The sequence below is a fragment of the Clupea harengus genome, chromosome 19, assembly GCF_900700415.2.
Source record: "Clupea harengus chromosome 19, Ch_v2.0.2, whole genome shotgun sequence".
NCBI classification, from domain to species: Eukaryota; Metazoa; Chordata; class Actinopteri; order Clupeiformes; family Clupeidae; genus Clupea; species Clupea harengus.
This window is the reverse complement of record NC_045170.1, coordinates 9,099,350-9,113,647: the sequence shown is the minus strand read 5'-3', so window position 1 is coordinate 9,113,647 and position 14,298 is coordinate 9,099,350. Positions and strand designations below refer to the sequence as shown.

The 14,298-nt window shown below is 46.3% G+C and overlaps 1 protein-coding gene across 2 annotated transcripts in view; it reads left to right on the top strand.

Annotated features, from left to right (window-relative positions):
* The window catches only part of ctdp1 (CTD (carboxy-terminal domain, RNA polymerase II, polypeptide A) phosphatase, subunit 1), a 94,091-nt gene that overhangs the window by 52,601 nt on the left and 27,192 nt on the right, over positions 1 to 14,298 (top strand). For both annotated transcript variants that reach the window (XM_031586706.2, XM_012832921.3), the window contains one exon: positions 6,451 to 6,686. In XM_031586706.2, coding sequence (XP_031442566.1) covers positions 6,451 to 6,686 — 236 coding nt within the window. The remainder of the gene's footprint in view (positions 1 to 6,450; positions 6,687 to 14,298) is intronic.

The following is a 14,298-nucleotide window of genomic DNA, read 5'->3' as shown; positions in this document are numbered from 1 at the left end:
TTCACGGAATTGATTTTAGTCCTGAGCCAGGCTTGCCTCCCTGTCTGTTCAGTGTGTAGCTTTGGAGACGTGGTGGAGCTGCGGAGGCGGGAGCTCATTCTCCTCCTCAAGGTGAGACACAGAGTGATGGGGGGCTGGTGGTGTTTGGCTCTTTGTCCTGTGGTGGCTGTGATGGATGCGCTCCCTCACTCCTACACAGGTGCTCCTTGTGCCAGAGTCACCTTTTGATCTGCCTAAAGGCTCATCACCAACTGCCACAGTTAGTGGGTAGTCCCTGTTGTTGGTTATATATGTGTGGATTTTTGTTTTGTGTGTAACTCCTGGCCATTCACTAGTTTCTGTTGTGTAAGTCCTGGCCATTCACTAGTTTCTGTTGTGTAAGTCCTGGCCATTCACTAGTTTCTGTTGTGTAAGTCCTGGCCATTCACTAGTTTCTGTTGTGTAAGTCCTGGCCATTCACTAGTTCCTGTTGTGTAAGTCCCGGCCATTCAACAGTTTTTGATTTTTTTATATTTTTGATGACCTGTTACACGTACTTGGAAACCACTAACATTGGAGATGGCAATGTACATGTCTGTAACCCCAGATCACAGTAGGTTTTGCTCTTAAATTCTCAAAGAGGAACTGTCAACTCTGAACATATGAAGGAACCTTTATAACCATAGCCCTAGGGCTCTGGATCTCTTCTAGGTTTAGCAATACCAGTTCTTTACGGTCGATGTGTGCTCTGAAAACTAATAGTTCAAAGGGTTCCTTTCTCAGACTTGATCTTACTGTAAGTTAGCTTTACTGAAAGCATCTGTTAAATAACTACATTCACATTTACTGGGCTGACAGTTTGTTGCTGTTGTCTCTGGTTCTTGACTAGCTGTGAAGCGCTGGCCTCAAGGCCCGTGCTGAAGTGGGATGTCCCAACAGTACGGTTCTAGACAAATGATGTGCACTCAAATCCAAGTGTGCAACAGCAGGCTGTTGTCAGGCGGAACCAATCTACATGTCCCTCCACTGAGCATTGCATTTTTCCATCTCTATGTCTGTCTTGTACCAGTGCCCAAAGGCAGAGGCATCACCCTTAATTTGCTGATGCAGAGATGATATACATATTCATGAAGGGCAAGGCATCCATGTGTTAGTGGCCCACTTTAAGTGCGACTCTAAAGTTTTTGGTTTAGAGTATTTTTGGATTGTTTTTGTCACTTGGCAACATCAAGGAGACTCCCAAGCATGTCTAATCCATCCTACAGCAGTTGATCACACACAGGCCCACTGCCCCTGAAGCCCTGGTTTAGTTTTGACCCTCCCTATAGACATCTGACTCAGTGGGTCGGCTTCATTGATTTAATGAATTGTTCACGCCAACATGCGTCTAGGAAGGTCAGCTTAATCTATGCAGTCAACTCATTGATGTAGTGCTGTAGCATTAGTGACAGGCCCTCAGGATGTTGGAGGGATTTGGGGAATATTTTATGTTAAAGGCAGTTCACAGTTTTTATGTAATTTACGATGTATTACTGAGCACTTACGATTCCATAAAAGCACATGGCGGAACAGCAGGGAATCAACGTGAAGGAGTGGGCGAGGATGGTTAAGACCTTCTGTCAATTAATTGTGGGCTCAATGGCGCATCTGGGGAACCGGGGTAACCCCTTTTGAATGAGTGTAATTAGCCCGGGCAGCAGGACTAACAGTGCTGTCAATCGCATCAAACTGCATTTTTTTGCTGGAGGAAAAAGAACAAACAGAATATATTCACTGGGTAATGCATATACAAACTGGGGGAGACACATACTTGCATATTCCCAAACTCTTTCTCTCTCTCTCTTTCTCTCTCTCTCTCTCTCGCGCGCTCTCTCTCTCTCTCGCTCTCTCAGAGAACAGTTCAGGAACACACACACACACACACACACACACACACACACACACAAATATAAAAAAAGGTTCCACTGAAGAAATTGCCCCTGCAGGACCCCTTTTCGAGGCAGATTTCAGAGGCGATATAAGTACCTACTCCGTGGTGGGTACATCTGTGCAGCCCTGAAACTGCTGGGTGGCTGACAATTTCTCTAAATTGAGTCGATGGATTTTGTTCATTCTTTCTGTATACATCTTTCAGGTGTGGCAGTGTATTACAAAAGTGCAGTGGTGTATGCATTATGCCAACGACTTGAGATTTGCACCCATAAGATTAAATGGAGTGAATTGATGGTAATGGAAAACATAAAACAACCGAATAGTTGTTCCGAAAAAAATTATAAAAATTGGTCAGATACCTTGATGCCAGTGCAATGAAGCAGTTGTATCGAGTGTTAGCATCTTCATAGCAAAAAGACTCCTTTCTCAGCTACTGACTTTTTTGACCCTGCTTTGGCCCTTAGGAGGTCGGAAAGTAAACTCATAGCCATTAAGTTCAGGTCCGTTTTATTGAACTCCTGCGCCTGTCATAACTGTGGAACCTTTACAACACTCCGGAGTGCTTTGATTGCGCTCTGGAGTTCTAAAAACTAGAGTGATTATTTTGTTGTTCATCCTAAAATAATCGCCAATTCCCTTGAATACACTCACCTAATGCTCACGCAAACACCAACTCCAGGCTGCTTGATGAGAGACTGTTGACCTTTTAACCTTATTGTCTGGGACTGTCGTAACACACGATCCAAAGATGATTTGGCCCGCCTTGGGGAAACATTTCATAAAGATGTTTGCAGAGACTGAGAGAGAGAGCAGCGCAGAAACGGTCTCTGAGGGATTTATCAACCCCTTATTAAAAACGGCTTGGGTTGTTGATTTTTTAGTTCAACGTCTTTTATAATTCAACTGAGACCAGAAAGAGAACTGTCTAATTTTTGCCCTACATTTAACATTAGACCATGTTATTGAGTGTATTTTATTCGAAAGACAAGAGTGCCTAAAACTATACCCATATGGATGATAATGTTTCAGTTATGAGGTGCAGTCTATACCAATCAAGAAGGTCTAGATAAAGATCTGTTATCATCAAATGTGTGGAGGTTTGGAGCCTACTTGGCGCCTCTGTGACTGCTGGACCGAGGCAGTGCCAACCAGAGACACATTATGTAACTGACAGCATCATTGGACCACGTGCCTTTGTCCGATAGCACCCCTCCCCATGCTGTCCATCACCCTCCCAGTTCCAAACATCATTCATCAATCTGTCTCCTTTTCTAAGGCAGTCGGTTCAAAACTCCGTCCTTTTAAACTATTTGTGGGGAAAAAACGCCAACTGAATATTAGGAACACATTGCCCTCTCGTCACAGGCACCGACTCTCTCCAATAACATCCGGCAGATAGATGCCAAACATTAAAGCTGGCATCGACCCAGCGACTGAAGGACAGTCGTAGAGGAGCTGCCATTTGATGATGTACAGGCCATTCCCACACTGTACCGGCGTGATGTATGCAGCACCGTAGTGCAGGACCTGACAGATCCAACAAGACGCTCGGCTCGTTAAGATGCATGGGAGGTCATTCTCCAGTAAATCCTCTGTGTGCTGAGGGACTTCAAATGGAGGACTTAAATCGGCCTTAAAGTTTTCGCTAAACAAAGCAGGGAAAGAATGCTGACAGAACTTTGACTTTTTCTTTCTTTTCTTTAATTTATGTTTGAGTTTGGCTGGAATTTAGTGAAAGTAACACTATGCAACAATTTGACAGTTTTTTGAGGTTTGGTTTTATAGGCAACTAGTTTTGGTACCATCCTCAAATTTATTTTGATAGCATATGGTCATGTGAAGGACAGACAGACACCTCTGTCTTTCCCACTAGCCATCCAGGATATGCCCTATGTAGTTCTGTGTACCGGGCTGGAACACCCTGCACACAGCATGACATTGCCAGCTATACTGCCAAAAGATACCAGTTAGTGTGTTGGCAAGCTTAATCAATGTCAATTGGGCTGTTTGGTGGTGTTTGCAAGGTTTGTGCATGCCTTTTAGGTAGTTAGCTTGCTAGTTTTTGATCAGAACTCCTTATTGCTGCTTTAAGCTGTGAATTTGCAATAGAAATGTGGTAAACCCATGAGCAGAAGGTCATTTGGGGTAATTCTACCCAATGATTAGGGATTATTTCCCAGCGGTAACATCTCAGTAGTGCAGTGAACATTGCAGGTTGATTGTGTCACTTTCTGTCACTTGCGATCTCTTTCTTTCAAAATGGGTCTACTTTCTTTTTATACTGGTCTTCCCAGTTTTGATCCAGCGGTTGTGAACTGACCCACAATGTGCACTATTTCTTGGAGAAGTTCTTGTCAGTAGTTAAGCAGGCTTCGAAACCATTAGTTTCACTCTGCCCTTGGGGAACCTTGGAACATGTGGTGATGAACGGTGGTAATAATATTTTCACGGGCAGCCCCAACCTTCCACTTAACATCGGTTGCTGGCGAAACACGGAAGGGCCAGAATTAACGAGGTTTAATTTGGTTTAATTTCATTTAACCAGTTTGAATCCCACTTGTCACCGTTACTGCCAAGCTTCATTGCCATCATGGGATGGGATGCATCATTATGGTTAAGGTAATGAGCATCGTAGGGATGAGCTGTATCATTATGGTTAAGGTAATGAGCATCGTAGGGATGAGCTGTGTGCGTCTGGTCTTGACTGGTGGCAAGGTGGACCCCACTGCCTCTAACCCACTAATAAAACCGAGTCAACACTCTTAAGACCTCTGGGGTGCGTCTGCCATTCTCCTCATTCATTTTCCTTCCTATTGACCTTTCCTCCAGCCAGTGGGGAAACGGAGACCGTTGGTTAATTACAGAACCACCTCTGGGCCATGGTTCCACCGGCGGTAATATGTTGGTATGTGGCAGTGCCGAGGCTATATTAATGGAAAAATAATGACTGCAACTCCTCATGATTATTTGGATGGCAGAATTGGCCTCTGATCAATAAAATGTTGATCGCAAAATAAGAAATGGCTTTACAGTTGCAGGTGCAGAGGCCCTGGTAATGTGAACGTAATGTGCATGAGGGACCTTATCAATCCATCCTATTCCTGTTTTCTCATTAACCAACAACCATTCTTTCCTGATCCAGAGCCCTGACTTGTTCGTTTCCAGATTACACAGGAAAATAAAGCTCCTCGTTGGAATGATACATTCCCCAGTGGTCGATATCGGACCTCATCAGTGGATCGACACGCCTGTCATGATGGAGTGGCCGCTCTTGAACATGGCGATGTTTATGGGCTCAGGGGGAGTCAGCTTTACATCAAAACTGGCACCAATACTCTCAGAAATACTAACTCATGAACAGCTGCGGAAGATTTAAAAGAGGAATTACTCAGTGAACAAATGTAATGAATTATTTAAACCGCAATGATTTCTTATGGCTGGAGAGTCTCCCTGTAATGTGGTGCAGAGATCTGGCTTATATCACGCTGATGTTATTAAATAGGCCGCTGTGTGATTTACTCTCCAAAGTTATACGATTTAGAGCCTTCCACAGAGTTTAGAGTCTTTATTGAAGAAGATGATCGAATTAGATACCAATCCGTTATATTCCTGCCGTACCCAGCCAATTAAATCTCTTTAGGACGCACAGCCAGGCGGTAAAACCGCGTCACTCCTCAGTTGGCATACTTCTAATTAAATGTTTCTCTTGTTATCAAAGTAATTGTAACTAAATGCAACATGGCAAGAATAAGTTTGGCTGGTTGAACAATCCCTTTTCCTGTTTTTTCCCCCCTTCATCTCCCCACAAACTCCTTGTACGTGTCCACTAGCACTTGTGCCACCGCTGTACATATAAGTGGTATCAAAGGAGGAGCCATTTGCTTCTGACTCCTCTGGGAGAGTGGAGGAATTACGCCTCGTTGCTGGAGAGGCTGATCCGTGAGCAAAGTGCCGACTGGTCATTAAAAGCCGCGGCAGTGTGAACCGAAGCCGCCTACGCATGGCATTAAGACGTCAGAGCAGTCGAGTGCAGGGCACAGGGTATAGCCAGTGTGAGTCAAAGGTGAAGTACGGGTTGATCCCTTGGGTTTCCGGTCTGTCTTAGACATGAGTCGTCACACTGTATGTAGGCATGGGGGGGGGAACCATGTTTGGTGTTCATGGAAAAGGTGAGGCGGTCGGTTGCACTGGCAGCATCAGTAATACCTGGCTATCGTGCTGACCTCACATTTGAGTGATACGTCTTGTGTCGGAAATGTTAGGTCCAATATTACCTCCTGTGTGGTAGGACACGTGATGTATGAAATATTACAAAAACAATGAATACACAAACGTTTTATTTGCCTTTTTTGCTATTTGTTTTCTTATTTGTTGAACTGATGTGAATGTTTAAAAACAAATGCGTGGTTCAGGTTGTCATGTAACAAATGCTATGTCAAATATGACCTTTATACCGAACAGAGCATGCTCATGTGCAGTGTGTGAAGCAGTGAAAAATGGAGCGGTCCTCTTCATCTCATCTCCATCTTCCCTTTGCAGGTTGATGACATGCTGGGTGAGGAGAGCGATAACGATAGTGACGAGCAGGAAAAGGAAGGCGAGAAGATGGAGGTATGCGGCGGCAACGAAGATGAGGAGGAAAGGGAGGAGAGGCCTCAGACAAGTCAACAGAGTTTGGCAGTTGAGCACCAGCAAGTCCCCGAGCCCAGCGCCAGAGAGGAGAGGAGCCAGACGCAACCCAGCAATGGAGACAGTCTGTCGGGCGGTGAGCCAAGGTAAGACCCCTGGCACACTATCAGGAGGAGACAGACGGAGAGCTCAGATTTTATGTAACCATCTTACTGCAGTCTTGCGCCCATGTTCTCCAGTCGGCACACACACACACACACACACACACACACACACAGTTGGTAGTTTATTAGGTGCACCTATCACAAACTAAGGCAGTCTAATGCAACATTCCTGCAATAAATCCCCATTCATGGTTGTTCAGTTAATGTTTAATACAGGTTAAGAGTGGCAACGATTCAGTTGTAGGATCATTCTGAAAGATGTAGTTTGTGCTGCTGTTAAAACTGTATTGAACACAGGGTTTTTCTGTTATTTATCTTAGCCTTACTGATAGAAATGGGGTGGTGAAAATGATTGAAACACGTGTCGGTACAAAGCAATAGAATTCAACAGCACCACAAACAGCAATCTCCCAAATGAACACAGTTGATCACCAGCCCTCTAAATTAGTTTAAACAAATCCTGAATATTGTAACCTCCATGAAGCGAAGATTAATTGCAGGACTGGTGTTCTAGACTGCATTAGTTTTAGCTCAATGTTCCTACTGAGTGTGTGTGTGTGTGTGTGTGTGTGTGTGTGTGTGTGTGTGTGTGTGTGTGTGTGTGTATATTATATATATACACACACACACACACACACACACACACACACACACACAAGTTAGTAGCCTGAGGGTCTCCAAGTCGATGTAGACTTCCAGACACCTGCCGCCTGCGGTTGGCCTGTCTCCCTGCGGCTGGCCTGTCTCCCTGCGGCTGGCCTGTCTCCCTGCGGTTGGCCTGTCTCCTTGCGGTTGGCCTGTCTCCCTGCGGTTGGCCTGTCTCCCTGCGGCTGGTCTGTCTCCCTGCGGCTGGTCTGTCTTCCTGCGGTTGGCCTGTCTCCCTGCGGTTGGCCTGTCTCCAGTCTCCGGGCCCTGTGGCGTGTGGCTCAGGTGTTGGGATATGGCTAAAGGCAGCAAGATGGTGGGGTGTATCCATCTGGGCCCCATGCATAGAACCGCAGAGAGAACCGCAGGGTCCCAGGAACTGTGCTCCACTCCACATACACACACACACACACACACACACACACACACACACACACACACACCTGCACATCCACATCCTACACATTCAGGTATTTTACAGTTTTACCCCCTCAAACAAGATTGCACCTGTACTGACACACTCACAGCCTCTCAAACACTCACCTGTACAGACACACTTGCAGACCGAGGTTCCCTTACAAGCAGCTTGCATATACACACACTTACATATCACACACCAAAAATATGGATGCGTGCCATGTGCACAAATACTTCTGTACACACATGCTTGTTTGCCATCGTGCTGGGGTCGTGCACATTGAGGCAGAGACCAGATGCCAGTCCCAACAATCTGGTGGAAACTAGCTATAACTGATACACATACAATTACACCCTTTGTCCATTCGCCACGCTGGGTTAACTCCTAGCTGAAGTGTGTCATGGTCTGGGTGATCAGATGAGGGGCAATGAGTGAAGTCAACAAAGAAGTAGCCGTGTGACTTTCACCAAAGTCAAGACTGATTTTTGAATGACTTCTTTTAGAAGTGCTCAGCTCCCTCTCCCTCCCCCTCCCCGTCTTCAGTTCTCTCCATTCACAGGCCGTGGGTCCAAATCTGAAAAGTTTAAGTTTGCATATGAAAGCGGTCCAAGGTACTTTATCTCTAATAACTAGGCTAAAAAGGGATTTGACTAGAAATGTTCCCAATATAGCCCAGCAAGTCCAAGTAAAGTTTGGATGTGTGGAAGATCTCTGTCCAGTGGAAATGACTCCTTTTCTAGCCAGTTTAGAGGATTGGTTTCCTGCTAGTGCTCGTGTGTGTGTGTGTGTGTGTGTGTGTGTGTGTGTGTGTGTGTGTGTGTGTCTTTGTGTGTGTGTGTGTGTGTGAGATTGAGGTTTACACACACAAAGCCAAAGATTGGCTAACCTGATTCATGAGGCACACAGACTGAGAACAGCAGCAATGAGGCATAAGCAAAATGTTATCATGTGAATCGCCGGTGATTTGATCAGAGCTGTCATAAATGGTCTGTTGTTTCAAACTCTCATTTAAACGCATGAACACACAGACACAACACACACACACAACACACACACACAACACACACACACAACACACACACACACACACACACACACACACACACACACACACACACACACGCGCACACCATGATCATGTTGTTTGATTGTAGTAGACAAGCATGGCATGAATAAAGACTAAATTGAAACAGGAAGTTCAGTCTCCCATGAGCACCATGGAGACGGCCACAGATTTGATCAGACAGACATGGGAGCATCTCTCATAATCTCTCATCATCTCTTAATCACTCCGGCCCCCCTTCTCTCCTACCTCTCCCACGGTAGCCTCTCTTTTCATTTTTATCTTCCCTACTTGCAGTCTCTGTCACACACACACACACACACACACACACACACACACACACACACACACACACACACACACACAGAGACACACACACACAGTCTGAGGGTAAGGCTTAGAGGCTAAGTGAATATGATGCGGTGAGGGGATTAGTCTCCTTCATGTGCCTGCGTCGCTCTCTGCCCCGCCACACTAATATGCAAGAGAAGCCCGTTTGGCCATGAGACGTCTGTCAGACTCTAGTCTGCTTCTCTCTCACTCACTAGTGTCATGCCTGCTGTCTTTGTGCTCTGTGCTACTGCTGCTATTTCCCCCCTTCTCTCTCTCTCTCTCTCTCTCTCTCTCTTTCTTTCTTTCTTTCTTTCTCTCTCTCTCTCTCTCCCTCTTTCTCTCTCCCACCTAACCTTTCCTTTTTTGTCCTCCCACCCCTCTTCCCCTGTTTCCTGTAGCAGTGTTCTACCGCAGTAAGCTTGCAGGATTGCTGGTGTCTGGCCCCTTTGACCAAGCTTGAGCCGTGTGTGTGTGTGTGTGTGTGTGTGTGTGTGTGTGTGTGTGTGTGTGTGTGTGTGTGTGTGTGTGTGTGTGTGTGTGTGTGTGCGTGTGCGTGTGCGTGTGCGTGTGCATGTGCGTGCGGGTGTGTGTGTGGAGGGGGTGGTGTGTGTTTGTGTGTGTGCTTTATTTTTCTTTCCTTCATGGGGGGGGGCTTAGCTTTGCTATTGGCCTCACCCTTTGCCCTCATCTCAAAGTCCACTCTCTGAAAGCCTGAGTTAGTGCTGTGCTAACAGCCGGGGCTCTGCAGGCTGGCACACAGAGCACTTTGGAAGTTCTTAGAGGAGGTTTGACAGCAAACAGCACAGAACTCCGCCATGCCGAGAGGAGTCATTGTAAGGTTTCTCTCAGGCCTGTGCAGCGGCTGGTCTGTGACATAGCTGGCCACGCTGTTTTGACACGTATGCTTCCAGGTGTGCCCGTAATTGCCCCGAGTCTACTAATGGGTGTCTTCTGGGGCCACTCTTGCCCGCCGCATGACAAAATTACCACCATCGCCGCTGTCACCACTATCATCAAAGTAATAACAGCGTAGGCTTTTGTTGCACAGCCATTTTAGGAGAAGTCACAGAAAATGTTAAACCCCTCTGGCTTGACAGCACTCACGCTAAAGAGAATAAGGGGGGGGGACTTTTGTAAACAATTTCAAAATCTATTAATGTCAACTGACATAACCTCAATCCTTAATTCTGTTTTCTCCAGCTCAGTGAGTTCTAGTCAGTGCCATTGTCTTTGTCTCCATTTCTGCCTCACTTGTTTTGACTTCTGCTAGCCTTGGCACGTTGCAAAATAATCAAGGACTCGAGAGCAGGTGACTCAACACGAGGCTCCACCAATCCAATTCACGTGTTTAGGACAGGCGTGCGAGATGAATGGTTTCCTTATTGATTTGGTTGGCACTGGTCTTAAAGACACGAACTAACTGGGGTAATTGCTTTTCGGTCATTTCTCCGAGGTCCAATGCGAAGGGTTTGGTCCAGTATTGGTTTGGCCGTTCATGAGGTTTGTTTGTTTGTTTGTTTGTTTATTTATTGTTTGTCAATTGTTTGCTTTCTGGTATTAGCCAAGGCCTTGTGCATTCTGTCCCGGCTGTTCTCCATGGCTGTCTCATGATTTGTAGCTGTAAAAAAAGACTGACTTCTTTCTTTTGTCCTTCCGTATTCTCAAGCGAGCTGTCGGCTGTGATTGTGACGGAGTGGAAATGCAGAAAAAGCTTGCTGAAACGGTAACCTGCCATTGGCTGGAACACCTTCGCTTATTGTGTTAAGCAAACCAAAAAAGCAAAACAACTGGAACAAGCCCGTTATCAACAGCAGACCTGCCTAGCGCCGGCTAAGCCTCTGCCAGCCTAGCCCTTTCTCCAGCAGCCCACAACCTGGGAAATCTCTCTTTTTCTCTCTCATTCTCTCTCTCTCTCTCGCTGTCTTTCTCTCTCCCTTTTCTCTTTCTCTCTCTCTTTCTCATTCTCTGTTGTTCTCTCTCTCGCTCTACCTCTCTCTCTCTCACACACAACGCATGTTCCCTGAGAATCGCTCAGTCATTAAACAGTTTTTGGACAGCTTTCCATCATGCAGTAAACCCCTGCCCTGTACACTACCTCACTAATAAGAGCTGCCACCACTACCCTGTGCACTACCTCACTAATAAGAGCTGCCACCACTACCCTGTGCACTACCTCACTAATAAGAGCTGCCATCACTGCCCTGTGCACTACCTCACTAATAAGAGCTGCCATCACTGCCCTGTGCACTACCTCACTAATAAGAGCTGCCATCATGTCATCACTGCCCTGTACACTACCTCACTAATAAGAGCTGCCATCATGTCATCACTGCCCTGTACACTACCTCACTAATAAGAGCTGCTGGTCCTCGAGCCAGAGAGAGAGCCTCATCTCGTGCTCGAGGGTGGGCGCTGTGCTCCGTTTGAGTGAGCCATGGGATGAGAGCCATCAGCCTCAGAAAGCTTCCCCTATAGCCTCCACTGGTGCAAGGCTGTCATCCTAAAAGACAGATCAGTCAAGCACACTGAGCAAGATTAGACCAGACAGCTCTGCCCATTTAAACACTTCCAAAAAGAGATAGTTGAGGAGTGAGAGATCAGTCTACGTTGGTTAACTGACAGTTGGATGGCTGTGTGGAGAAAAGAGTAAGAGTCCGAGATTTTCTTCTGGATGGTTAAAGGCATTTTCAGCAGTTAGGAAAATGGATGAATCTTGGGAGAAACCAAAAGAGAGCTAGAGAGTCTTTCTTCCCTAGGAGGATGGATAGATGGGGGCCTGTACGCAAAGATGACTTAATTCTCTCAAATGACGGATGGACGGATGGACGGATGGATGGATGGATGGATAGATGAAAAACAATAAGTGACTCAGACTTCCTGACCCCAATCCGGCTCTCTTCCTGGTCCTCCTCCTCCTCCTCCTCCTCCTCCTCTACCTCTTCTCCCTTCTTCTCCCACGCCTCTGTGGCTATTCTCTGATTGCAATCATCTCCCACTCCAGCAATGCAACGCTCACAGGCTGTGCTTGTCGCCCGTCATTCGTGGCCGTCGAGGCCCTTCATTATCTGGAGAGGCTCCTGCTGGGCAGCTAGTCGAGCGTTCACGACCAGCGCAGTCGAGGGCGTCACGCTAAAGATTAGCGTTCTACTCAGGCACGAACAAGGGAGGGAAAGACAGGGAGAGCAAGAGAAAGACAGACTTGAAAGGGCTCATAATGGAATCATTTTGACAGCCAGGGGCTATATTTTGCTATGCCTGCCGTTCCTGACGTCTCTTGTCAAATGCATCACTGGCAAAACTTGATGTTCATCTATGTCGGATGTCCTATGTCCTATAACTTCAGCTGTTATGCCACAACCAGAATGGGCTTAAGGTCATTTTGGTCATGGTCAAAAACCAAAGCTGTGATGCTACATTTCTTTGTAAGACTGCAAAGGCCCACAACAAGGCCTTCAGTTCCGTTCACCATGTTTGCATCACATTTGTCATTTGTTACAGAAAATGTTTGTGGTGTTGTTTAGGAACACATCCTTTTCTTGTATAATGAGCTGTCCTAAAACAGCCTATTCTGTGCGGTTGGCATGGAGTATGCTCTCTGTGGGCATGGAGTATGCTCTCTGTGGGCATGGAGTATGCTCTCTGTGGGCATGGAGTATGCTCTCTGTGGGCATGGAGTATGCTCTCTGTGGGCATGGAGTATGCTCTTAGTGGGCGTGGAGTATGCTCTTGGTGGGCATGGAGTATGCTCTTGGTGGGCATGGAGTATGCTCTTAGTGGGCGTGGAGTATGCTCTTGGTGGGCATGGAGTATGCTCTTGGTGGGCATGGAGTATGCTCTTGGTAGGCATGGAGTATGCTCTTGGTGGGCATGAGTTGCATACTTTGCTCTTAGACGCCATAGGTCTCTCTCTCTCTCTCTCTCTCTCTCTCTCTCTCTCTCTCGCTCGCTCGCTCGCTCGCTCGCGCGCGCCATTTGACCTTTGTTCCCCTTTTTGTTTCAACGCCTCTCTGCTTAGCTAAGCGCTTCAAGATGTCCCTTAAGTAGTCTACCCAAGCCAAGCGTGGAGCCATTTCCTTGTCACACTTTAATTAACTTAGTAATTACTCTCCTTCATTCACTTCTTTAAAGCTCTCCTCCTTTGCTCTTCTCCTCTCGTCTGTTGCTCTCTGACGCCCTCCTCTTTGGGTGGTAGTTTAATGTGATTGTGTTTCGTGTGTGGCTTTTGCATATCCACTTGTATGATGTGATGATGGGACAGTAGTCGGTGATGTGTTGTGTTGCCTTTTAGTGTCGTTCCTCCACGCCCATGTTACAGTTTGTGTTTAGAAAAGCCCTTAGGTGTAGCGTAGGCCTATTAATCACATCTCATTAGAAGCAGAGAGTGAGATGTAAACAGTTACGGTGAGTTCAGATTAAGCTTGACATTGACTCAGGCTAGAGCTTGCATATGTGTTTGAGACTGAGGGAATTAGTTTCATATCCAATATTATCTTGTCTCTTGCCTGTCTCTCTCTCTCTCTCTCTCACACACACAAACACACACACACACACACACACACACATTAATGTATACACAGACCGGTTCACCCAGATAAATAAATGAATAAATAAAACCTCTCCGCCTCTGTCCCTGAACTCCTCTTAAATGTGTTTCTGTCTTTGTTTTCCTTGTTGTTCTTCAAACCCTCTCCACCCAGACATGTTCTCTTTGTCAGCTCCCCCTCTACCTTGAGTCTTTGGGTGTTTTGTCCACACCCACTCTTTCATCTTCCTTTTTGTTTTTCTCTTTTTTCCCTCCTTTCTCTTTTTTTCCTCTCCTCCCCAGTGAAGCATACAACACACGAAATACCTTTTAGCTTGTCAGAATGAAAGCTGCAGGACCATGTTGAGCCTTGCTGTGTGTGTGTGTGTGTGTGTGTGTGTGTGTGTGTGTGTGTGTGTGTGTGTGTGTGTGTGTGTGTGTGTGTGTGTGTGTGTGTGTGTGTGTGTGTGTGTGTGTGTGTGTGTGAGAGTAACCGACAGAGTTTGGCAGAGTTGTAAGGTAATGTGGCAGCATTGTGACTGTGGCTTTTTGGAGTGTATTTGAGAAAGAGACTGATTGAAATGTGTGACTGACAAGTGTCCTTGAACAGGTC